General features: G+C 47.9%; 1 protein-coding gene across 1 annotated transcript; it reads left to right on the plus strand.

Annotated features, from left to right (window-relative positions):
* Nucleotides 1–3291: 3291 nt before the first annotated feature.
* LOC132571367 (zinc finger protein 420-like) lies at nt 3292–24938 on the plus strand (the record flags this gene model as incomplete). Its single annotated transcript, XM_060238167.1, has 6 exons — nt 3292–3460; nt 13200–13342; nt 14103–14217; nt 16393–16406; nt 16682–16808; nt 22573–24938. Coding segments are annotated over exons 1-6 (2934 nt in total), but the record flags the coding sequence as incomplete, so codon positions are not given.

Raw genomic sequence — 24938 nt, forward strand, 5'->3', positions numbered from 1 at the left:
TCCACCTCTTACACTTTTTTTGATGTCACCACAGTCTCATTTCTGAGATCCTCTATATCTTTTTTTAGCTCTTCGATATCTTTTCTAATTTCTTTTTTGGAAGCTGTTATCATCTCCCTCATCCCTTTCATTATCCTGGCTTCCATTGCATCTAATTGGTCCCGCATTTTTTCCAGTGAAGCAGTCCTTGCACACTCTTTTCAATAAGCCTAATTTCGCTGTCCTCAGAGCCTCCTGGGCTCAGATATTAATTTTTAAAGTTTTTATTTTTTCCAAAATGGCAGTCGCGACTTTCTTTTTCACTTTAAATGTTTTTTCCTTTTTCCTTTAGAGGCTTCTAAAATAGTTATTAACAGTAATGTCCAATAGTATTTATCTTATAATCTTCACCTCTGTCGGCTCCACCAATTTTTAATGTCCCGAACACTTTAAACATTTTATTTAATTTTTAAACTGCTAGCAATGGCCGCTGATGTTTTTCTATGATATTATAGTCCTAGAATAGTCTGGCTGCTTCAATGATTTCCCTTTTCCATCCGATACTTCCTGCTTTGCTTGCCACCAAATTCCGTTTTCTCTGGTAGAGAGATCTCATGATGCTTGACGTATTTCCTGTGTTGGCTGTGGGAGCTGCAAGTCTATGATGATGGGGCTTTTTCTCCAAAACCACAAGTAGACAAAACAATAAATTCCTTTCCACTTTTTAGCACTGTCCTTTAAATTTACAAAGTCCAAATTTTGCCCCTTCTCCCCTTCTTCCAGTTTTTCTAGATTTCAATTTCCCACCTTCTGATTTTATTTTGTTTAACTTTAATTAGTCCCGGAATGAAAGATAGCCATTTGTACCTTTTCTGTAGTTATCCAGATCAACACCGGTCTTGTATAGCTTTAGATGTTTAGCAGTATCAAAGAAGATTAGGATCCTGTCGAGCTTATGTCAAATAAATGACTCTGGAAACTTCTGCAGATGATGAAAAAGCAACTCGTCTCCGGAGATCCCTCAAAGGAGCCCCCCCCCCGGGACTCCCTTTTAGCCAAGGTAAATCTCCTCAAAGTTTCCTGTGCATATCTTGGACTGAGAAAAGTAGGCAGTAGGCATTAGATTGACTTCCACTACCCCGAACAGAAGTTCCAGCTTGTTCCCCTTCTGAGAAGCAGTTCAGCTCGGCATTTTCCAACCCCAGAAGTCCTCTAGAAAGCCTTTCTAAAAGGGACATCACCCTTCCCTCCTCCAAGCACCTGCTAGTCCATAGTAAAGTGTTTCTTTTATCAATCGGAAAAGGGGGAAACCTCTGCTAAGGAAGGGCCATCGCTCTGTAGAATAAGAAGATGACCCATTTCTGCAGTTCTGGGGTCCAAATTACCTCTAACTTGAGTCTTCTGCCTGTTTGGGACAGGGTACATCGGTGAAAAGCTCTTTTCTGTGATAAAGGTCAGTGAATCAAAACTATATCCACTCCTGAACACAATACTCAGGATTGCTGCAGCACCGATCTTGACTCCAGAGTCTGATGTAATAATTCAGAGTAAGAGGTGCCATTTGTCAAAGACTTGTAAGTTAAGAAAATACTGTAGGAGTATGTGTGTCTTTTCAGTAAAAATGAATATTGCCAAGTTTGCTGTAATGCTTAAGTGCATGGATTCTTATCTGGGAGAACCGGGTTTGATTCCCCACTCCTCCACTCGCAGCTGCTGGAATGGCCTTGGGTCAGCCAGAGCTCTCTTATCTGGGAGAACCGGGGTTGATTCCCCACTCCTTCACTTGCAGCTGCTGTAATGGCCTTGGGTTAGCCAGAGCTCTCTTATCTGGGAGAACCGGGTTTGATTCCCCCACTCCTCCACTTGCACCTGCTGGAATGGCCTTGGGTCAGCCAGAGCTCTCTTATCTGGGAGAACTAGGTTTGAGTCCCCACTCCTCCACTTGCAGCTGCTGGAATGGCCTTGGTTCAGCCAGAGCTCTCTTATCTGGGAGAACCGGGTTGGATTCTCCACTCCTTCACTTGCAGCTGCTGGAATGGGCTTGGGTCAGCCATAGCTCTCTTATCTGGGAGAACCGGGTTTGATTCCCCACTCCTCCACTTGCAGCTGCTGGAATGGCCTTGGGTCAGCCATAGATCTGGCAGAGGTTGTCCTTGAAAGGCAGCTGCTGTGAGAGCCCTTTCCAGCCCTACCCACCTCACAGGGTGTCTCTTGTGGGGGAGGAAGGTACAGGAGATTTGTCAGCCACTCTGAGATTTGGAGTGGAAAGCAGGACATAAATCCAATTTCTTCTTCTAATTGGGTTTGCCTGTGTCCTTTATAAGGTTTATGTCTCTGGTACCTGGCTTTATGTATGTATTGACTGACCGATTTTATACCCCACCCCAGGGCTTTTTTTGTAGCAGGAACTCCTTTGCATATTAGGCCACACACCCCTGATGTAGCCAGTCCTCCAACAGCTTACAAGGCTCTTCTTACTAGGTCTACTGTAAGCTCTTGGAGGATTGGCTACATCAGGAGGTTGTGGCCTAATATGCAAAGGAGTTCCTGCTACAAAAATAGCCCCGTGCCCACCCTATCCCAGCAGAAGGCTCTGGGCAGCTTGCAACATAAAACCCATCAAACAAAACAATAAAACATTATACTTTATGGCAGACACGGTCTGACAAAGTGAGATGTTCAATTTAGTCTCTCCCCCCTGAGCTTGAGGGATGCCACATGCTAATTCCTCAGCTGCTACCACCATCACATGTAGAATGAAATCCACGTCCACCTAGGCTTCCCACCCCTCCCGCCCTGGCGGGGGACCCCAGGATTTCCAGCCTCTTCCCCCGCTCCCCAAAAAAATGGAAGCGGGGGAGGGGGGAACGGCGCCAAGGAGCGCGGCGAGTCGCCCCATCTCAGAGCGGGCGATGCCGCTGCGCGCCTCTGCAGCTGCTCCTCCCTCGCTCCACCCTCCCTCCCAAGCCCAGCCGGCGGGCAGCTTCGATTCCCTCCTCAGTGGGTGTCGGCCTGGGCCTCGGAGCGCCGGCCCCTCCTCCTCCTCCACCCCCATTTCCCTCCCTTTCATCCCCCCTCCCTTGTCCGACTCCAAATTGTCAATCAAGCGCTGGGGCTGAGGCAAACGGCGGCAGCGGGCGGAGAGACGAGCAGCTACGCCACAGCCCAGCGGCGGCCATTCGTCAAAAAATAGGCCGACCTGCTCCTCTCAGCTCCGGCAGCGACCGGCCTTCTCCCCGCTGCTACCCCAGCACCCTGCCCTCCGTCCCTCCCCTCCTCCTCGAGCCGCTCCTCAGCGGGCATTAACGCGGGATGAGCGATCAAAAGAAGGAGGAAGCTATGCCCTCAGAGGGGGAGAATTCACCTGAGGCAGAAAACATCAGCAACAATTTTAAAAAAAGCAAAACTGGAGCCTCTCAGGATTCTCAGCCTTCCCCCTTGGCTCTCTGGGCAGCAACTTGCAGCAAAATAGGGACACCGGGTGAGAATCAAGCAACTGGACAGCAGATTATTCCAAGTAGATTAGATCCAGCAAGACTGGACAGCAGATTAGATCCAAGTCAAGGATCTAGAAAAGAAGAGCCCCCCCCCCCCCCCGCATGCACTTGGCAGGCGCATCCACTCCCTCCCTGGGCTGCAGAAAGGATGTTGTGCCAGACTTTGAATTCTGAGCTCCCTTTCCATTCTGCAGGAGCCCAGGCATCTCCGCTGCCCCCCCCCCCCCGATCTCCTTAGCCTCCCTCTCCTTCCTCAAAAGGCACCCTTGGTCCTCCCTCTCTCTCTGCCCCATTCCACAGGTCTGCCCCTCCTTGCTGAATTCAGCAGCAGTAAAGAAACACAAGGCTTCCCCCTCCCACACCAGATCCCACTCAAGAAATATCTGGGAACTTTGAGGGTGGAGCCAGGAGACTTTGGGGGTGGAGCCAGGAGCAAGGGTGTGGCAAGCACAAGAGTTCTGGCCATCACATTTAAAGGGGACCACACAGTAAAGCTGCAGTACTGCAGCTGGGGCCCTCTGCTCACAACCTGAGTTCGATCCCAGCGGAAGCTGGTTCAGGTAGCCGGTTCCAGGTTGACTCAGCCTTCCATCCTTCTGAGGTCAGTAAAATGTGTCCCCAGCTTGCTGGGGGGAAAGAAATCAGAGAAGGGGAGGGTGGAGGGAAGGAAGGAAGGAAGGCATTTAAAAAGTTGTGAGGTCCCTTTAATTGTGATGGACAGAACTCCCTTTGGAGTTCAATTGTGCGTGTCACACCCTTGCTCCTGGCTCCACCCCCAAAGTCTCCTGGCTCCACCCCTAAAGTCCCCAGATATTTCTGGAATTGGACTTGGCAACCCTACGTCCACCTGAAGTTTAGGTAGGTGTCTCTCAAGAAAACCAGTTCCTTGCTCTTGCTGTGTGTGACAAGATCTTTGGTTCAGGCTACAGAGAGGCCTACAGATTCATTCCCAGCCTAGTTTATTGTCTATATAGGCAATCACTATCCGTAGGATAGGCCTAATTGTCCATGGGAAACCATGGGCTCCATTATTTCCTAAGGGACAGTGTGGTCTTCATTACTCTCTATGGGCAATCATGGATTCTCTATTGGCCATCATGTATAGTCTATTGGCAATCCCTGTTCCCAGTTTTAGTACATCTTCTCTGTGGGGAGAGCAGTGGGGGGCTGGCCGGGGTGTCTGCTTGCCCCATGGCAAGTGAGCCCCTGATGAAGTGGGCCCCCTCAAACTATAGGCAGTACGTTAAAAATTGTAATGACCTTTTAGCAGCTTGAAAATATAATAGACGCTCCAGTATTCTTACTGCAATGCAACTAAAACTGACGTTGCATGTAGGGCTGCCAGCCCCCAGGTGGGGCCTGGGGATCTCCCGCTTTTACACCTGATCTCCAGCTGGCAGAGCTCAGCTCCCCTGGAGAAAAGGCAGTCTGGATTTACATTTCATATCGACAGTATGCTGCCAATAACATGTACAGTAGATGCACACTGTAATTACTGAATATATATATACATTGATTTCGCAAGTTTTAATTGTTCCTTTTTTACATTTCTGTATTTTGGAAAATTTTATTTATTTCTTATAAAAATTAAACGATAGCCTTAAAATTGTGACTGGGCCCCCTTTGTCTCCTGGCAACCAAGATTTTTAGACCCAGTCCGCCACTGGGGGGGGGGGGGGAGAAAGTGATGGATCTGATGCTTCCTCTTATTCCCGAGTCGTCCCACTGAGCTGCAGAGGGCATCGCTGGCTGCAGCCCGACCAACCCGGCTGGGTCTGGAGCAGGAACCCGGCGGGGGGGGGGGGGGGGCATCTTCATCTGCGTCTGTCAGCTTGTGTTCAATTGCCTGCTATTGATACTAACCATGTTGCCTATATTGTTTGTTTGTTTGTTTAAAGACTAACCCCATTGCACCTTTGTAGAATGTTAGACATGTGGGGGGGGGGGAGGAAGGGAGGGGAGCCCTGGGCGCCAAGAGCAATAAACGGCTGGCAGAACAGAGAGAGACAACGATGCCATTTCCCAGGCCCCCAAGGCCACTGGCCAAAGGGAGGAGAACGAATGGCTCAGGAAGATAGATGACAGACGTGTGAAGCTCGTACCTCAGTGAGAGAGAAGTAACTTTGTTTTGAGAATGATTTAAGGCCTCCCTTTGATGTACTCCCATATATGCCCCAAGCTATTCAATGTATGTTATCACTCTCAAAGCTCTTCAACTGCAGAGACATTGTATTTCTAATAAAGAAACTTATTTCATAAAGAAAGAGTTCTGTTATTCTGGAATTTCGATGAACCCTGCGCTGACAGCGTCCAGCCCTGCAAGGGAGATCTGCAAGGTGCGCTTCTCTGCTGCTTTGCTCCAGCCCTGCAAGGGTTAAAGGCACAGAGCCGCTTTTGCAAGAGAGGCCGAGCAAGGGGGGGGGGGGAGGAAGGAAGGCTCTGCGGCTGGGGGGGTGGGGGGGAGAAGTTCCTGAATTGCACAAGAGAGGAAGAGCTTCGCGTCCGCAGAGAAGCAGGGAAAAGGCTCCTTGCAGCAGCCGGACCCAGGGAAGGTCTCCTTGCAAGTAAGTCCTGCAGCATTTGGGGAGGGGAGAATCAGGGATTAGATCTTGCAGGAAGAGGGAAGCGGCTGTTAGCATCACTTGTGCTCTGGGCATGAGATTTCTTGTGGGGGGGGAGCGGGAATAATCAGGGTCTTTAAAGTGCAAGTTTGAATTCAACAAATGGATCTGGCGTCCAATCGCTGGTCATTTCAATTCTGCACAAAACAGCTGCTGCTCTCAGGTTGTCAAGTCTGCAGTGGGAAATCCCCAGGCAATTGCGGGGAGGGGGGAGCTCAGTGGAGTCTAATGCCATAGAACCCCCACAGGCATGTTTTGGGGGGGGGGGCTGACCTGAACTCCGTCCTCAGGATCATAGAGCTGGAAGGGACCTCCAGGGTCATCTAGTCCAACCCCCAGCACAATGCAGGAAACTCACAACTGCCTCCCCTCCCCCCGCGAACACACACATCCTGACCCCTCCTCCAGACCCAAAAGATGGCCCAAAACCCCACAAAAACCAGGATCCTTTGCCAGTCTGGCCTTCCTATGGGCAAGCGTGCATTCTCTATTGGCAATCATGTATAGTCTATTGGCAATCCCTGTTCCCAGTTTTAGTACATCCTCTCTGTGGGGGGAGCAGTGGGGGACTGGCCGGGGTGTCTGCTTGCCCGATGGCAAGAGGGCCCCTGATGAAGTGGGCCCCTTAAATATAAGCAGTACGTTAAACGTTTTAATAACCTTTTAGTAGCTTGAAAATATAATAGACGTTCCAGTATTATTACTGTAATGCAACTATAGGCCCCCTTAAACTATAGGCAGTACGTTAAAAATTTTAATGACCTTTTAGCAGCTTGAAAATATAATAGACGCTCCAGTATTCTTACTGCAATGCAACTAAAACTGACGTTGCATGTAGGGCTGCCAGCCTCCAGGTGGGGCCTGGGGATCTCCCGCTTTTACACCTGATCTCCAGCTGGCAGAGCTCAGCTCCCCTGGAGAAAAGGCAGTCTGGATTTACATTTCATATCGACAGTATGCTGCCAATAACATGTACAGTAGATGCACACTGTAATTACTGAATATATATATACATTGATTTCGCAAGTTTTAATTGTTCCTTTTTTACATTTCTGTATTTTGGAAAATTTTATTTATTTCTTATAAAAATTAAACGATAGCCTTAAAATTGTGACTGGGCCCCCTTTGTCTCCTGGCAACCAAGATTTTTAGACCCAGTCCGCCACTGGGGGGGAGGGAGAAAGTGATGGATCTGACGCTTCCTCCTACTCCTGAGTCGTCCCACTGAGCCGCAGAGGGGATCGCTGGCTGCAGCCCGACCAACCCGGCTGGGTCTGGAGCAGGAACCCGGCGGGGGGGGGGGGCATCTTCAGCTTGTGTTCAATTGCCTGCTATTGATACTAACCATGTTGCCTATATTGTTTGTTTGTTTAAAGACTAACCCCATTGCACCTTTGTAGAATGTTAGACATGTGGGGGGGGGGAGGAAGGGAGGGGAGCCCTGGGCACCAAGAGCAATAAACGGCTGGCAGAACAGAGAGAGACAAGGATGCCATTTCCCAGGCCCCCAAGGCCACTGGCCAAAGGGAGGAGAACGAATGGCTCAGGAAGATAGATAACAGACGTGTGAAGCTCGTACCTCAGTGAGAGAAAAGTAACTTTGTTTTGAGAATGATTTAAAGCCCCCTTTGATGTACTCCCATATATGCCCCAAGCTATTCAATGTATGTTATCACTCTCAAAGCTCTTCAACTGCAGAGACATTGTATTTCTAATAAAGAAACTTATTTCATAAAGAAAGAGTTCTATTATTCTGGAATTTCGATGAACCCTGCGCTGACAGCGTCCAGCCTTGCGAGGGAGATCTGCAAGGAGCGCTTGTCTGCTGCTTTGCTCCAGCCCTGCAAGGGTGAAAGGCACAGAGCTGCTTTGCAAGAGAGGCCGGGGGGGGGGGGGGAGGAAGGCTCTTCGGCTGGGGTGGGGGGAGAAGTTCCTGAATTGCACGAGAGAGGAAGAGCTTCGGGTCCGCAGAGAAGCAGGCAAAAGGCTCCTTGCAGCAGCCGGACCCAGGGAAGGTCTCCTTGCAAGTAAGTCCTGCAGGATTTGGGGAGGGGAGGGGAGAATCAGGGGTTCGATCTTGCAAGAAGAGAGGGAAGCGGCTGTTAGCATCACTTGTGCTCTGGGCATGAGATTTCTTGTGGGGGGGAGCGGGAATAATCAGGGTCTTTAAAGTGCAAGGATGAATTCAGCAAATGGATCTGGTGTCCAGTCGCTGGTCATTTCAGTTATGCACAAAACAGCTGCTGCTCTCAGGTTGTCAAGTCTGCAGTGGGAAATCCCCAGGCAATGGGGGGGAGGGGGAGCTCAGTGGAGTCTAATGCCATAGAGCCCCCACAGGCATGTTTTGGGGGGGGGGGGTGGCCTGATCTCCGCACTCAGGATCATAGAGCTGGAAGGGACCTCCAGGGTCATCTAGTCCAACCCCCAGCACAATGCAGGAAACTCACAACTGCCTCCCCTCCCCCCGCGAACACACACATCCTGACCCCTCCTCCAGACCCAAAAGATGGCCCCAAACCCCACAAAAACCAGGATCCTTTGCCAGTCTGGCCTTCCTATGGGCAAGCGTGCATTCTCTATTGGCAATCATGTATAGTCTATTGGCAATCCCTGTTCCCAGTTCTGGTACATCCTCTCTGTGGGGGGAGCAGTGGGGGACTGGCCGGGGTGTCTGCTTGCCCGATGGCAAGAGGGCCCCTGATGAAGTGGGCCCCTTAAATATAAGCAGTACGTTAAACGTTTTAATAACCTTTTAGTAGCTTGAAAATATAATAGACGTTCCAGTATTATTACTGTAATGCAACTAAAATTGATGTTGTATGTAGGGTTGCCAGCCTCCAGGTGGGGCCTGGGGATCTCCCGCTTTTACACCTGATCTCCAGCTGGCAGAGATCAGCTCCCCTGGAGAAAATGCAATCTGGATTCACATTTCATACCGACAGTATGCTGCCAAGAACATGTACAGTAGATGCACACTGTAATTAATATATATATATATATATATATATATATATATATATATATATATATATATATATATATATATATATATATATATATATATATATATATATATATATATATATATATATATATATATATATATATATATATATACACACATTTATTTTGCAAAAGTTTTAATTGTACCTTTTTTCCACTTCTGTATTTTGGAAAATATTATTTATTTCTTATAAAAATTAAACGATAGCCTTAAAATTGTGACTGGGCCCCCTTTGTCTCCTGGCAACCAAGATTTCTAGACCCAGTCCGCCACTGGGGGGGCGGGGGGAGAAAGTGATGGATCTGACGCTTCCTCCTACTCCTGAGTCGTCCCACTGAGCCGCAGAGGGCATCGCTGGCTGCAGCCCGACCAACCCGGCTGGGTCTGGGAGCAGGAACCCGGAGTCTTCCTCTGTGTCCAGCCCTGCGAGGGAGATCTGCAAGGTGCGCTTGTCTGCTGCTTTGCTCCAGCCCTGCAAGGGTTAAAGGCACAGAGCCGCTTTTGCAAGAGAGGCCGAGCAAGGGGGGGGGGAGGCAGGAAGGCTCTGGGGTGGGGGGAGGAGTTCCTGAATTGCACGAGAGAGGAAGAGCTTCGGGTCCGCAGAGAAGCAGGGAAAAGGCTCCTTGCAGCAGCCGGACCCAGGGAAGGTCTCCTTGCAAGTAAGTCCTGCAGGATTTGGGGAGGGGAGGAGAGAATCAGGGATTAGATCTTGCAAGAAGAGAGGGAAGCGGCTGTTAGCATCACTTGTGCTCTGGGCATGAGATTTCTTGGGGGGTGGGGGAGCGGGAGTACTCAGTGTCTTTAAAGTGCAAGACTGAATTCAGCAAATGGATCTGGCGTCCAATCGCTGGTCATTTCAGTTCTGCACAGAACAGCTGCTGCTCTCAGGTTGTCAAGTCTGCAGTGGGAAATCCCCAGGCAATGGGGGGGAGGGGGGAGCCATAGAGCCCCCACAGGCATGTTTGGGGGGGGGGGGGGCTGACCTGATCTCCGTCCTCAGGATCATGGAGCTGGAAGGGACCTCCAGGGTCATCTAGTCCAACCCCCTGCACAATGCAGGAAACTCACAACTGCCTCCCCCCCCCCCCAACACACACCCACTGACCCCTGCTCCAGGCCCAGAAGATGCCCAAAAAACCCACAAAAAGCAGGATCCCTTGCCAATCTGGCCTAGAGAAAAATTTCTGACTGACCCCAAAGTGCCCCTCAGCATTTCCCTGGGTGTGTAAGAAGGGGCCACAAGAACTAGGCACTGATGCAGCCCTTCCTGCCCTCCTTCTCACGGTCTCCCTAAATCACAGAATCAGGATTGTTGCCAGATCATATCACCTCACAGTCCTCTCTCCAGGCTGAATATTCCCACCTCCTTCAGCCTTATTAAACTGTGGTGCCCAAAACTGCACACAAGACTCCAGGTGAGGTCTTACCAGAGCAGAGCAAAGTGATTCCATCACTTCACGTGATCTGAGTGTACACTACACTCCTCTGGATATAGCCCAAAATTGCATTTGCCTTTTCAGCTACTGCACCACACTGCTGACTCATGTTCCGTGAATGGTCCACAAAGACCCCTAGATCCTTTTCACACATACTACTGCCAAGACAAGTCTCCCCCATCCTATAATGATGCATTTGGTTTTTCCTACCTGAATGCAGAACTTTACATTTCTCACGTGATCTGGAGACTACTTTTGTTGACACAGCCCAAAATCAATTCTAATGATCAGTTATACTCCTGGGAGATCTCCAGGCACCACCTGGAGGCTAATCAAGATAATCAGCAAACAGGGATCACAGTTAATGAAAGAAACAAATACTGTGATGTGCTGGCTAACAATGTTTAGTAAAACCATTTAAAAACCTTTGTAAGTTATCTTTTTTACTTCATATTATAGCAGAGGTCCATTCTCACATTACAATATTACAAGAAAAGCCCTATGAGCGCCCGGATGTAGGCTTCTTTCATCAATGGACTTCCTCAGGAGTAATTCTTCCTAAAATCCTTCCAGGGTTACCAGCGTCTTGTAACAGGCCAATGTAAACGCTCTTCTGCAAGATCTCCTACCTCAAGTTCTCTCATCCTGGAATAAACCGAAATAATAAACCAAGGCTGAATGGAAATAGATAATTCTTCAGATTTTATATGATTGTTAAAAAACTTACCACTCAATGACACTTAGGTGCATATATTTATATTTGGAGCTTAAGCCAGTCCCAACTTATTCTTTTAACCAGATGCCCAAGCCTTCTGGAGTTTGCTGGCCTACAGCTCTCTGCAATGTTTTTTATCAGAAGCAAGCTGTCCTTTTAGATGGCCATTGACGAAATGAGCCTACATCCGGGTGCTCATAGGGCTTTTCTTGTAATATTAGAATGTGAGAATGGACCTCTGTTATAATATGAAGTATAAAAAGATAACTTACAAAGGTTTTAAAATGGTTTTATTAAACATTGTTAGCCAGCACATCACAGTATTTGTTCCTTTCACTGCCCACCTGGAGGCTGGCAACTCCATTAGGCATCAGTTTTGCTCTGCTATGTAACTTGGGGGGGGGGGGGGGAATACGGTGTCTTTAAGTGCAAGGGAGAAAACTGAAGTATGAAATTGGAGTTCTGTTGCTTGTAATTTTACTCCTTGAGGGGGGAGGGGAAGATCCTTAATTTGGTCTGCAAGTGAAAAAGATGATTGCATGTGGGGTGTGTGGACGTGAGGGGGCATAGAAAACTACAGATTTATACCCCACCCTTTTCAGAGGTTCAGAGTGGCTTACAATCTTCTGTATCTTTTCCCCCCACAACAGACACCCTCTGAGGTGGGTGGGGCTGAGAGGGCTCACACAGCAGCTGCCCTTTCAAGGATAAGTCCTGCGAGAGGTAGTGCTGACCCAAGGCCATTCCAGCAGCTGCAAGTGGAGGAGTGGGGAATCAAATCCGGTTCTCCCAGATAAGAGTCCGCACACTTCACCACTACACCAAACTGGCTCTCTAACTTCTGCCTGAATGAGAATCAATCACAGCCCCATCGTAGGACCCTGACACAATGCCAGTTTTGGGGCAGGGCTTCTACTGGGTATTCATGGCCCCTCAGCAGAGGAGAGGGAATTAAATAAAATCTGTTGCCAATGTGCAGAAAGCCTAGTTCAGAAATGCCACCAATGCCCATGAGTCACAGCACAAGGCTGTTGCCCCCCCTCCCCAGGACAGGCGGAGAGCCATGCGCCCAGATATCAGCTGCCCACATCCAGAAGGCAGGGAGGGACAAAGGGCACTGGGAACACATCGCTATGAGGATCATGGCCTCAGCAACAGGACCCTGTAGAAAGAACATGAGCAGAGCCCTGCTGGATCGGACCAAGAGCCCATCTAGTCCAGCCTCCCGTCTCCCACAGGGGCCAACCAGTTCCTCTGGAGGGCCAACAACAGGGCAGAGAGGCCGAGGCCTTCCCCTGAGAAGAACATCAGAAGAGCCCTGCTGGACCAGACCAGGGAGGGTCCATCTAGCCCAGCCTCCTGTCTCCCACAATAGCCAGTCAGTTCCTCTGGACAACAAGCAAGAGGGCGTGGAGGCCAAGGCCTTCCCCTGATGCTTCTCCTTGCTCTGGGATCCAGAGGTTGACTGCCTCTAAATGTGAAGGTTCCCCTCAGTCACCACAGTTAGCAGCCATTGATATATATGCCCTCCATGAATTTATCTGGTCTCTTTGAAAGCTGTTTATTCCTGTGGTGGCCATGACTACACCCTCTGGTGGCAAATTCCACATTTTAATTGCTCTCTGTGTCCTGAACTTACCTCCCATGGGGTATATTGGATGCCTTCAATTTCTAGTTGGGGGAGGAAGCAAAATTCCTCTTTGTCCACTGTCTGTTGTGGCAGGACTTCCCCGTGCAGAAGCCGCGCTGGTTTTCCCTCAGCAGGCTTTGTCCTTCCGTGTGTCTGACAATTAATTCTGTCTTTGATTACAGATTCTGCTAAAATGCCCAGGACAGAAATTTGGATGACCGGCCTGTAATTTCCTGGTTCCCCTCTGGATCCCTTTTAAAATAGGTTACATACACAGGTTCATAGATCAACTATCTCACATCCTTTCGAAACTTCAGGGTGTTTGCCATCAGTACCCGGAGACTTTGGGCCTCCCCAGGAGATGTCTACGATAGTTAATGACATGAATCCTGATTTGCAAACCACGAGAAGGACTTTCCTTCTGATCGAGGACGGCAGTCCTGGGTGTGTCTTGACCAGGGTCGGGGATGTAGCTCCATCTTCTTTAGGTTCCTTTCTGCTTTTTTGATATATTCCCCTCTCCCTCTTCATAGCCAAGTGAATAAAAGCATTTTTTCCACAGCTGGAAGTAACCCAAGAGAAGGGAAAGGAGATGGAAGAGCAGGACCCAGAAGGACCTGAAACGGGCAAGAGAGAAAGCAAAGGCCCCAAACCTACCCTAGCTGGGAGTGGTGTTGGATTCTGGGAAAGCCCTGAGCCGGAAGTCTGTTATCAGGTCACAGCGATCTCAGAGGAATATCTCCAGCGTTTCCGGCAGTTCCGCTACGATGAGGCTGATGGGCCCCGAGAGGTTTGCAGCCAGCTCCATGGACTTTGCAGCCAGTGGCTGGAGCCAGAGAGGCACACCAAGAAGCAGATCGTGGACCTGGTGATCCTGGAGCAGTTCCTGACTCTCCTGCCCCAGGAAATGCAGGGCTGGGTCAGAGGATGTGGGCCGGAGACCAGTTCCCAGGCGGTGGCCCTGGCCGAAGGTTTCCTCCTGAGCCAGGCAGAGGAGAAGAGGCAGGCACAACAGGTGAGGGAGCTTCATGGAGACCATGCAAGCTGTGATCTTTCACCTTATACGCATCCCTTCAGGCACTTCCCCAGGGTTGATAGAAAACCAGATCCCTGATTCTTGCAGCTCTGTTGATGGATGCAGGGATGGGGAATGGAGCATGTTTTGCTTCCTTGGTCTTTAGGCTCCCTGCTCTTCCCTGTCTCTCTTCCTGCTGTTCCAGAGGTGGGGACCATCTGTGAAGATGGAAGCGGAGGTCTCTGAGGAGGAAGGGTCTCCCTTGGAGGAAGAGCAGAAGGCGCAGGCCCAGGAGCATGCCCAAGAGGCCCTCTCACACGGTAAGGGTGCCTTGTGCCCAGATCTGGGCCCATTGTGAAGTTGTTGGATAGAAAGTTGTGACTCAGCAGGGGACCAGGAAGGGCCTTCTACAGGCTGCCACCGCTCTGGTCAGGGCCTTTCTGGGGAGTCCAGAGTACCCCCCCCATCCCCTGAATCTTCCTTCAATCAAAACCTTTTAGCCATGAACAAGCAGAAATGAGGACTCAGGCAACCTAACAACAACAACAGTTTATTTATAGTGCTCAAACAATCGGTGGGTGGTAAAGACTTTTAGTGCAACAGTGAATGGGAAAAAGCAGTAAATATTGGTACAAAACAAACAAGAAAAGCCCTAGCGTGACGAGAGACAAGTCCCCTTCTGTAAGTCAAACCAATTCACTCCTCCTCCCTGGATGAGGGATTTCCCTGCAGCTGCAGCCTCCTCCATTCCAGCCTCAGCAGAGAGAAGAACCTTCCTTTCCAGCCAGGCCTTTCGTGCTTTCCTTCCCCCTCTGGGCAGCTCCCTCTAATGTAAGCCAAATTGCCCTCAAGAGAGGTTTGGGGAATGAGTTTGGTGGGCAACTAGGCTCTCAGCGAGATCAGGATCTAGGTATACAGAAGATGTCTCCTTTGGAAGTCACCCAGTAATGAGGAGATGTTGTCTAATAATTAGGGGTTTTATTATAAAATAAAGACAGACATACAAGGGTATAAAATCATACAATCACACATACAGGTCTAGGAATACAGCATGAAATATACTGGGGTAACACAAGGATAGAGAAACAGGGTGATAATTGCCAGTCGCAGTCTTCAACTCCTAGGCAGGCTTCCCCCTGTCCTCTAGGCCGCACTAGGCCTCCGATCATGACAAAGGTTCAGGACAGGAGAAAAAGGAAATACTTTTGCATGCCACGCAAGGTTCCATTTGCACCTAGTAGCTGAAGGGGACTCATGGACCTCTGCTTCATATGTTTATCCCGTCCCCTCTTGAAGCTGTCTGTGCTTGTAGCCACCGCCTCTTCCTGAAGCAGTGAATTCCTCAGGTTAACTGAAATATTCCCATATAACGTATCTTCCATTAGAGGGATTTAAGGCAGCTTAAAAAAGAAAAGTTGACCTCTCGCCCCTGGGAGCTTTGGGGGCAGGGCAAGGGGTAGATGTGACGTCTCACCCCGTTGAACATTCAGACATGACATCAGAGGGTCAGCAGACACTCAAGAAACCCCTAAATATTACCCTCTAGATTCAGATGTGTTAAGGAGGTGGTGGCGTCCACAAGCATAGCCACCTTCAAGAAGGGGTTAGATAAAAATATGGAGCAAAGGTCCATCAGTGGCTATTAGCCACAGTGTGTGTGTGTATGTATATATATATATATATATTTGGCCGCTGTGTGACACAGAAGGTTGGACTGGATGGGCCATTGGCCTGATCTAACATGGCTTCTCTTATGTTCTTATGTTCTTATGTTAAGATCATTTTGGGGGTTTTGAACAGATGTGATTGTGACGGAGCTTTGACCTTATTTCTCCCAACCGCGCCCCCCCCCCTCCACTTCACCCGGAAGCCTAAACACAAAGGCACATTGGAGGGCCCAGGCACCCAGAGAACGGCATTCCTGGGCCTTTGGTCTGATAGACCCAACATGCTGTCAGTTTTGAGCTCTGGAGTTCACAGGATAAGCCCCAAGGGTTGAAGAAGGAAAAAGAAGAAGAAGATACTGGATTTATACCCCACCCTTCAGTCTGAGTCTCAGAGCGGCTTACAATCTCCGTTTTACCTTACCCCCCTACAACAAACACCTTGTGAGGTGGGTAGGGCTGAGAAAGCTCTGACAGCAGCTGCCATTTCAAGGACAACTCTGCAAGAGCTATGGCTGACCCAAGACCATTCCAGCAACTGCAAGTGGAGGAGTGGGGAATCAAACCGGGTTCTCCCAGATAAGGGTCTGCACACTTAACCACTACATCAAACTGCAAATGTGTTGGCAGTGATTATACCCCACCCCTCCCTGAGGCTTCTCCTTACCTCTCCCTCAAGTTTACTCAAAATGGTTACACATTTTTTAAAGTATACCCAGGGCAAGGTTTCACAGCCTTGGGCACAGGGGTGCATGAAGCAGGATTCGAACAAGCAAAGAAAATATGAAGTCTCTGCTAACACCCTTTATTCCAACATTCTCTCCCTCACAGGCAGTGAAGAGACGGTGCTGAGTCTTTGTGGAGGAGTGGAAACGGCTGCTGCCCCTGCAGTCCAGGTAGGGGAGATGAGCGGGGGACCGCCTGAGTTCCCCCCCTCTTCCTCAGGGGGGCTTTTGCTCCTGCAGTTGCTGCTCATGTGTCTGAGCGAGAGGGGCTCTGAAGGCCGCTCTCTTTACCCCCCTGGCAAGCTCTCCATCCTGCACCACCCCAGAATGCCCCTGTCCAGAGTACAGTCTTGACTGGGACAGTCTCTGATGAGGAAACCTGCTTTTTCTTTCAGGGTCCTTTTTCCTTCGAGGAGGTGGCTGTGTTTTTCACCGAGGCTGAGTGGGCCCTGCTGGATCCAGACCAAAGAGGTCTCTACAGGGAAGTCATGCTGGAGAACTATGGGAATGTGGCCTCTCTGGGTAAGGATCTTTCAAAGGTGCGAATTGCTGTCGTTGTGATGATGTGTGAATCAAAATATGGAAAAGCGATAGGTCCTTGTGAGGCTTGGTCCTGTACTCCCCCCCTCTGGAGGACTCCAGGAGCTGAGTGGGCTCTGAGATCAGCCGACACACCGGGCTGGTCCAGGGGCCACTGTGGTCAATGTCGTGGCCAGCAGGAGACGCAGGGTGGGTGCAGTGACCTCAGGTGGAGACAGACAAAGAACGTAAGAACATAAGAGAAGCCATGTTGGATCAGGCCAGTGGCCCATCCAGCCCAACACTCTGTGTCACACAGTGGCAAAAATTTTTATATATACACACACACTGTGGCTAATAGCCACTGATGGACCTCTGCTCCATATTTTTATCTAAACCCCTCTTGAAGGTGGCTATACTTGTGGCCGCCACCACCTCCTGTGGCAGTGAATTCCACATGTTAATTACCCTTTGGGTGAAGAAGTACTTCCTTTTATCCGTTTTAACCTGTCTGCTCAACAATTTCATCGAATGCCCACGAGTTCTTGTATTGTGAGAAAGGGAGAAAAGTACTTCTTTCTCTGCTTTCTCCATCCCATGCATTATCTTGTAAACCTCTATCATGTCACCCCTCAGTCGACGTTTCTCCAAGCTAAAGCGTCCCAAGCGTTTCCCTTTCTTCAGAGGGAGAGTGCTCCAGCCCTTTAATCATTCTAGTTGCCCTTTTCTGGACTTTCTCCAATGCTATAATATACTTTTTGAGGTACGGCGACCAGAACTGCACACAGTACTCCAAATGAGACCGCACCATCGATTTATACAGGGGCATTATGATACTGGCTGATTTGTTTTCAATTCCCTTCCTAATAATTCCCAGCATAGCATTGGCCTTTTTTATTGCAATTGGACACTGACTTGACATTCTCAGTGAGTTATCTACCACGACCCCAAGATCTCTCTCTTGGTCAGTCTCTGCCAGTTCACACCCCATCATGTTGGATCAGACCAATGGCCCATCCAGTCCAACACTCTGTGTCACACAGTAGCCAAAAAAAAAAAAGGAGGTTCACAAGTGGGGCTAGAAGCCCTTCCACTTTGCCCCCCCCCAAAGCACCAAAAATACAGAGCATCACTGCCCCAGACAGTTCCAATAATATCCTGTGGCTACTAGCCACTGATGGACCTCTGCTCCATATTTTTATCCAAACTCCTCTTGAAGGTGGCTAAGCTTTTAGCTGCCACCACGTCCTGTGGGAGTGAATTCCACATGTTAATCACGCTTTGGGTGAAGAAGTACTTCCTTTTATCCGTTCTAACCCGACTGCTCAGCAATTTCATTAAATGCCCGCAGGTTCTTGCATTGTGAGAAAGGGAGAAAAGTACTTCTTTCTCTATTTTCTCCATCCAATGTATAATCTTGTAATCCTCTATCGTGTCACCCCGCAGTGAACGTTTCTCCAAGCTAAAGAGCCCCAAGCGTTTTAACCTTTCTTCATAGGGAAAGTGTTCCAATCCTTTTCTGCACTTTTTCCAATATCGTTTTTGAGGTGTGGTGACCAGAATTGTACACAGTATTCCAAATGAGACTGCACCATCGATTTATACAAGGGCATTATAATACTGGCTGATTTGTTTAAAATTCCCTTCCTTATAATTCCCAGCATGGCGTTGGCCTTTTTTTATTGCAATAGCACACAGTCTTGACATTTTCAGTGAGTTATCTACAACGACCCCAAGATCTCTCTCTTGGTCAGTCTATGCCACTTCACACCCTATCAACTTGTATTTGCTGCTGGGATTTTTGGCCCAAATGTGGATTACTTTGCCCTTGGCCACATTGAACCTCATCTGCCCAGTTGACGCCCACTCACCCAGCCTCAACAGGTCCCTTTGGAGTTCCTCACAATCCTCTCTGGTTCTTACCACCCTGAACAATTTAGTGTCATCTGCAAACTTGGCCACTTCACTGCTCACTCCCAACTCTAAATCATTTATGAACAAGTTAAAGAGCATGGGACCCAGTACTGAGCCCTGCGGCACCCCACTGCTTACTGTCCTCCACTGCGAAGACTGCACATTTATACTCACTCTCTGTTTCCTATTAATTAGCCAGTTTTTGATCCACAAGAGGACTTGTGCTTTTACTCCATGACTCTCGAGCTTACTAAGGAGTCTTTGATGAGGAACTTTATCAAAAGCTTTCTGGAAGTCAAGGTAAACAACATCTATTGGGTCCCCTTTGTCCACATGTTTGTTCACCCCCTCAAAAAATGGATGGATATATTTCCTCCGTGAAGATCTTAAATACTGGCACCCCTCAGGGATGTGTCTTGAGTCCACTTCTTTTCACTATTTACACGTCTGATTGTGGTTCTAGTAGTCTGAGTAACAAAATCATTAAGTATGCAGATGATACAACGTTGGTAGGGCTCACCTCTGAAGATGATGAGTCTGCGTATAGGAGGGAAGTTCAACAGCTGTCCCTTTGGTGTAAAGTAAATAATCTTATTTTTAATATAAATAAGACGAAGGAAATTATAGTGGATTACAGGAAGAGTAGTTTGGACATCCAGCCGTTGTTTATTGATGGTGTTATGGTAGAACAGGTGACAGAATGGAAGTTTCTGGGAATTACCATGAAACAAGATCTAACATGGGGGGCAAATACTTTAGCTCTAGAGAAAAAGGCCCAGCAACGACTATACTACTTAAGACTCTTAAGATCACCACAACTGTCAGGGAGTCTGCTGGTTGCCTTTTATCGTAGTTCCATTGAGAGCATTTTATCTTATTGCCTCTGCGCGTGGTTTGGGAGCTGCACGGAAGCAGAGAGAAGGGTGCTCCAAAGAGTGATGGTGAGAGCACAGAAGATTTGTGGATGTTCTCTCCCCTCATTGGTGGATCTGTATAATATGGGATGTAAAAGGAAGATACAAATGATCCTAAGGGACCCTTCACATCTGGGCCATTTGCTATTTGAGATCTTACCGTCAGGTAGACGATATAGAGTGTTGAAGGCTAGGACAAACAGATTTAAGGACAGTTTCTATCCAAGTGCTGTGGTTAGGTTAAATGCAGGGTCATGAAGGATTATCTGTTTTAGATGTATTTAAATGGTTTTAATGGTTTTAATGGTTTTATGAATGTTTATCTGTTTTAGATGTATTTAAAAGGTTTAAATAGTTTTAATGGTTTAAATGGTTTTAGATGTATTTAAATGGTATGAATATGAATATGTGTGTTTGATGTGTTGGTATGTTTGTGGAAGAGCACCTCATTTCGTTGCTCTCTTTTTGTGGAGAACAATGACAATAAATCAATCTATCTATCTATCTATCTATCTATCTATCTATCTATCTATCTATCTATCTATCTATCTATCTATCTATCTATCTATCTATCTAAAGAACTGTAACAGGTTAGTGAGGCAAGATCGTCCCTTACAGAACCCATGCTGAGACTTCCTCAATAACTTGTGTTCATCAATGTGCCCACTCATTCTGTCCTTGATAATGGTTTCTACCAACTTTCCCGGTATTGAAGTCAGACTGACTGGCCTGTAATTTCCCGGATCTCCACTAGAACCCTTTTTAAAGATGGGGATGACATTTGCTACCTTCCAGTCCTCAGGAACAGAGGCAGATTTCAATGAAAGATTATATATTTTTGTCAGGGGATGCACTAGTTCACCTTTGAGTTCTTTCAGAACTCTTGAATGTATGCCATCCATACCTGGTGACTTATTAGTTTTAATTTGTAGGACCTCCTCTCTTGTCACCTCAATCTGACTCAGGTCTTTCAACACCCCTTCCAAAATTAGCAGTTCTTCAGTGGGCAAACACTTCTCATCTTCCACAGTGAAGACAGAGGCAAAAAATGCATTCAGCTTCTCAGCCATTTCCCTATCCTCCTTCAGTAATCCTTTTACCCCTTGGTCATCCAAGGGCTCCACTGCCTCCCTGGCTGGTTTCCTGCTTCTAATAAGAAGAAATTTTTATTGTTGGTCTTTATGTTTTTTGCAATATCCTCCTCATGGTCCCTTTTTGCATGCCTGATCACAATCTTGAATTTGATTTACCACAGCCTGTGTTCCCTTTTATTAATCTCACTTGGTCTAGCTTTCCACCGCTTAAATTGTCCCATACGCGTGTTAAACGCTGTTTTCCATTCGTCCCCCTCTTTTCTGCGTACTCAAAAATAAGCCTCTTGTAAGTCTAACTTGGTGAAAATTTTCCCCTCCGACACCGTGCTGAGTAAGTTTTTTATGAGGGGAATGAGGTCTAGAAAATCAGTCTCTTTCTCTTGACGAGAACACATATTGACCCAATCAATCTGCGGGTAGTTAAAATCACCTATTATGATACAGTTTTTACGTTTAGCCACTATCTTTAATCCTTCCAACATGTTATAATCGTCCTCTATCTTTTGATTTGGTGAGCGATAACGACCTCCCATAGTTAAATTTCCTTTTGGGCTCTCTGTTTCCACCGAAAGGATTTCTAGAAGGGAATCTAATTCTCTGACCTCAATCTTACTGGACTGTATACCCTCTCTGACGTACACAGCCACCGCTTGTTCCAGAAAGCATCCCAGTGCCTAACAAACTTAAACCCTTCCTCCCTACACCATCGTCCCATCCACACACTGAGACTTCTAATTTGTGCCTGTCTCTCCAGCCCTGCACGTGGAACAGGTAGCACTTCTGAGAAGCCTACCTTGGAGGTCCTGCCTAATTTAGGTGGCGCCTAGCCACCTAAATTTTTCCTCCAGGACCTCACGACTGCATTTCCTCATATCGTTGGTGCCAACATGCACCACGACCACTGGCTCCTCCCCAGCACTGTCTATCAGCCTATCTACAACACGTGTAATATCCGCTACCTTCGCACCAGGCAGGCAATTCACCATACTGTCAGTACAAAGTTTTGCCACCCAGCTATCTACTTGCCTAAGGATCGAATCACCAAATATCAAGACCCCCCTTCCCTCCCTGCCCAGGGATGGTTCCTTGGCGCGAAAGGATTCCCGCTCACCAACTGAAGAAGAGGTCCCTTCTGAGGGCGCCTTCCCCTTGTCCTCAGCACGGTGCCCTGTTCCCTCTCGACCCTCATGCTCCCTGTCAGTAACGGGGCTGCCATGTTCAGAGTGGGGCTCATCTAACACGTCCCCAAGAGACTTTTCCGAGTGCCTAACTGACTGCCTCTGCTTCTGCAGGTCCGCCACCTCGGCCTCAAGGGTACGAACTCGTTCCCTGAGGACCAGGAGCTCCTTGCATCGAGCACACACCCAAGACTTCTGTCCTGCGGGCAGATAGTCATACATGTGACACTCAGTGCAAAACACTGGAAAGCCCCCACCCCCCTGCTGGCATTCCACCTTCATGATAGCTTTTTAAAATATACAGTCCCCCTTTAAATCCTGTTGTGTTTATGTGGCTCTCCTTCTGGAGGGTCTACTTACCTTATTGGGAACACAAGGAAAATAGGGCCAAACTGCAGGCCAAAGGACCTTCATGGCAAGGCAAATGTGAAGCACAGAGGAAAATATCTTTGCCACCTTTTCCCTTCAAGTACATTTAGGGAGTTTATTTGGGGGGGGGGGGGCAGGCAGAGATGGTCAGAATGTAGAAAAACCTCTATAGGAGGTTGGCCAGGAAAGGCAGACAGACAGTTCAGGAGTCAAAAATGCGTAGTCATGAATTAGGAGTTTGTGGTAGGTGCCTTGGCTCCTTGCATGAGTTATGATTCAACTTCCCTCTCTATTCCAGCAGGAGATGTTGAGGAGTCAGTTGGGGAACTTCACGGGTTCTCACTGGAAAAAGCCAAGATTGAACAGGCTGAAGGAAACTTCGAGAACAGAGATGAACCACAGAGGCAGGAAGGAAACCATACACTGAAAAGGGGGGTTAAGACCATTCATCGCCAAGGAAGCCGGTTCCGTGAAATCCCTGTCTGCAGCCATCACCAACGGACTCTTTCAGGAATGAAACTGTTCATCTGTTCAGAGAATGGAATGACATTCTGCGGTCAAAGGAAGGCACATAAATGCCGTTGTTGTGGAAAGTACTTCAGATACAGAACACAGCTTTTAGTACACCAAAGAATACACACAGTACTGAAACACGTTGAATTCTCAGAGTGCAGAAAGAACTTCAGTAAGAATTCCGGTCTACAAAAGCACCAAAGAATCCACACAGGTAAGAAGACTTTTCAATGCTCAGAGTGTGGAAAGACATTCAGTGTGAGTTCCAGTCTTCAAAAGCATCTAAGAACCCACACAGGGGAGAAACCATTTGAATGCTCAGAGTGTGGAAAGAGATTCAGTCAGTGTGGCGGTCTTCAGTATCATCAAAGAACCCACACAGGGGAGAAACCATTTGAATGCTTAGAGTGTGGAAAGAGATTTAATGGCAGTGGCAATCTTCAAGTGCATCAAGTAACCCACACAGGGGAGAAACCTTTTGAATGTTCAGAGTGTGGAAAAAGATTCAGTCTGAAATACACTCTTCAAAAGCACCTAAGAACCCACACAGGGGAGAAACCTTTTGAATGCTCAGAGTGCGGAAAGTCATTCAGTCAGTGTGGCTATCTTCAGTATCATCAAAGAACCCACACAGGGGAGAAACCATTTGAATGCTCAGAGTGCGGAAAGAGATTCAGTGCAAATGGTGGCCTTCAGCAGCATAAGAGAACCCACACAGGAGAGAAACCTTTTGACTGCTCAGAGTGTGGAAAGAGATTTAGTGCGAATTCCAGTCTTCAGTATCATCAGAGAACCCACACAGGGGAGAAACCATTCGAATGCTCAGAGTGTGGAAAGAAGTTCAGTGTGAGTGGCAGTCTTCAAAAGCATGAACGAACCCACACAGGGGAGAAACCTTTTGAATGCTCAGAGTGCGGCAAGACATTCAGTCGATGTGGCAGGCTTCAGCAGCATCAAAGAACCCACACAGGGGAGAAACCTTTTGAATGCTCCGAGTGTGGAAAGAGATTCAGTTTGAGTGCCACTCTTCAGCAGCATCGGAGAACCCACACTGAGGAGAAACCTTTTGAATGCGCAGAGTGTGGAAAGAGATTCAGCCGCAGTGGCTATCTTCAAAAGCATAAGAGAACCCACACAGGGGAGAAACCTTTTGAATGCTCAGAGTGTGGAAAGAGATTCAGTCAGTGTGACAGTCTCCAAAAGCATCTAACAACCCACACAGGGGAAAAACCTTTTGAATGCTCAGAATGTGGGAAGAGATTCAGTTTGAATTCCAGGCTTCAGTATCATCAAAGAACCCACACAGGTGAGAAACCGTTTGAATGCTCAGAGTGTGGAAAGAGATTCATTGCAAATGCTGGTCTTCAACAGCATAAGAGAACCCACACAGGGGAGAAACCGTTTGAATGCTCAGAGTGTGGAAAGAGTTTCAGTTTGAATTCCAGTCTTCAAAAGCATCTAAGAACGCACACAGGGGAGAAACCGTTTGAATGCTTGCAGTGTGGAAAGAGATTCAGTGAGAATTCCAGCCTTCACCAGCATCAGAGAACTCACACAGGGGAGAAACCTTTTGCATGCTCAGAGTGCGGAAAGAGATTCAGTTGCAGTGGAACTCTTCAGCAGCATCAGAGAACCCACACTGGGGAGAAACCTTTTGAATGCTCAGAGTGTGGAAAGAGATTCAGTTGGAGTGGCACTCTTCAGCAGCATCAGAGAACCCACACTGGGGAGAAACCTTTTGAATGTTCAGAGTGTGGAAAGAGATTCAGTGCAAATGTTGGTCTTCTACTGCATAAGAGAACCCACACAGGGGAGAAACCATTTGAATGCTCAAAGTGTGGAAAGAGATTCAGTGTGAGTTCCAGTCTTCAGCTGCATCAGAGAACCCACACAGGGGAGAAACCTTTTGAATGCTCAAAGTGTGGAAAGAGATTCAGTGTGAATTCCAGTCTTCAGCAGCATCAGAGAACCCACACAGGGGAGAAACCTTTTGAATGCTTAGAGTGTGGAAAGAGATTTAGTAACAGTGGCAATCTTCAAAGGCATCAAAGAACCCACACAGGGAAGATGACTTTTGAATGCTCAGAGTGTGGAATGAGATTCAGTGTAAGTTCCAGTCTTCAAAAGCATCAGAAAACCCACACTAAGGGA

This window comes from Heteronotia binoei, chromosome 5, assembly GCF_032191835.1.
Source record: "Heteronotia binoei isolate CCM8104 ecotype False Entrance Well chromosome 5, APGP_CSIRO_Hbin_v1, whole genome shotgun sequence".
NCBI lineage: Eukaryota > Metazoa > Chordata > Lepidosauria > Squamata > Gekkonidae > Heteronotia > Heteronotia binoei.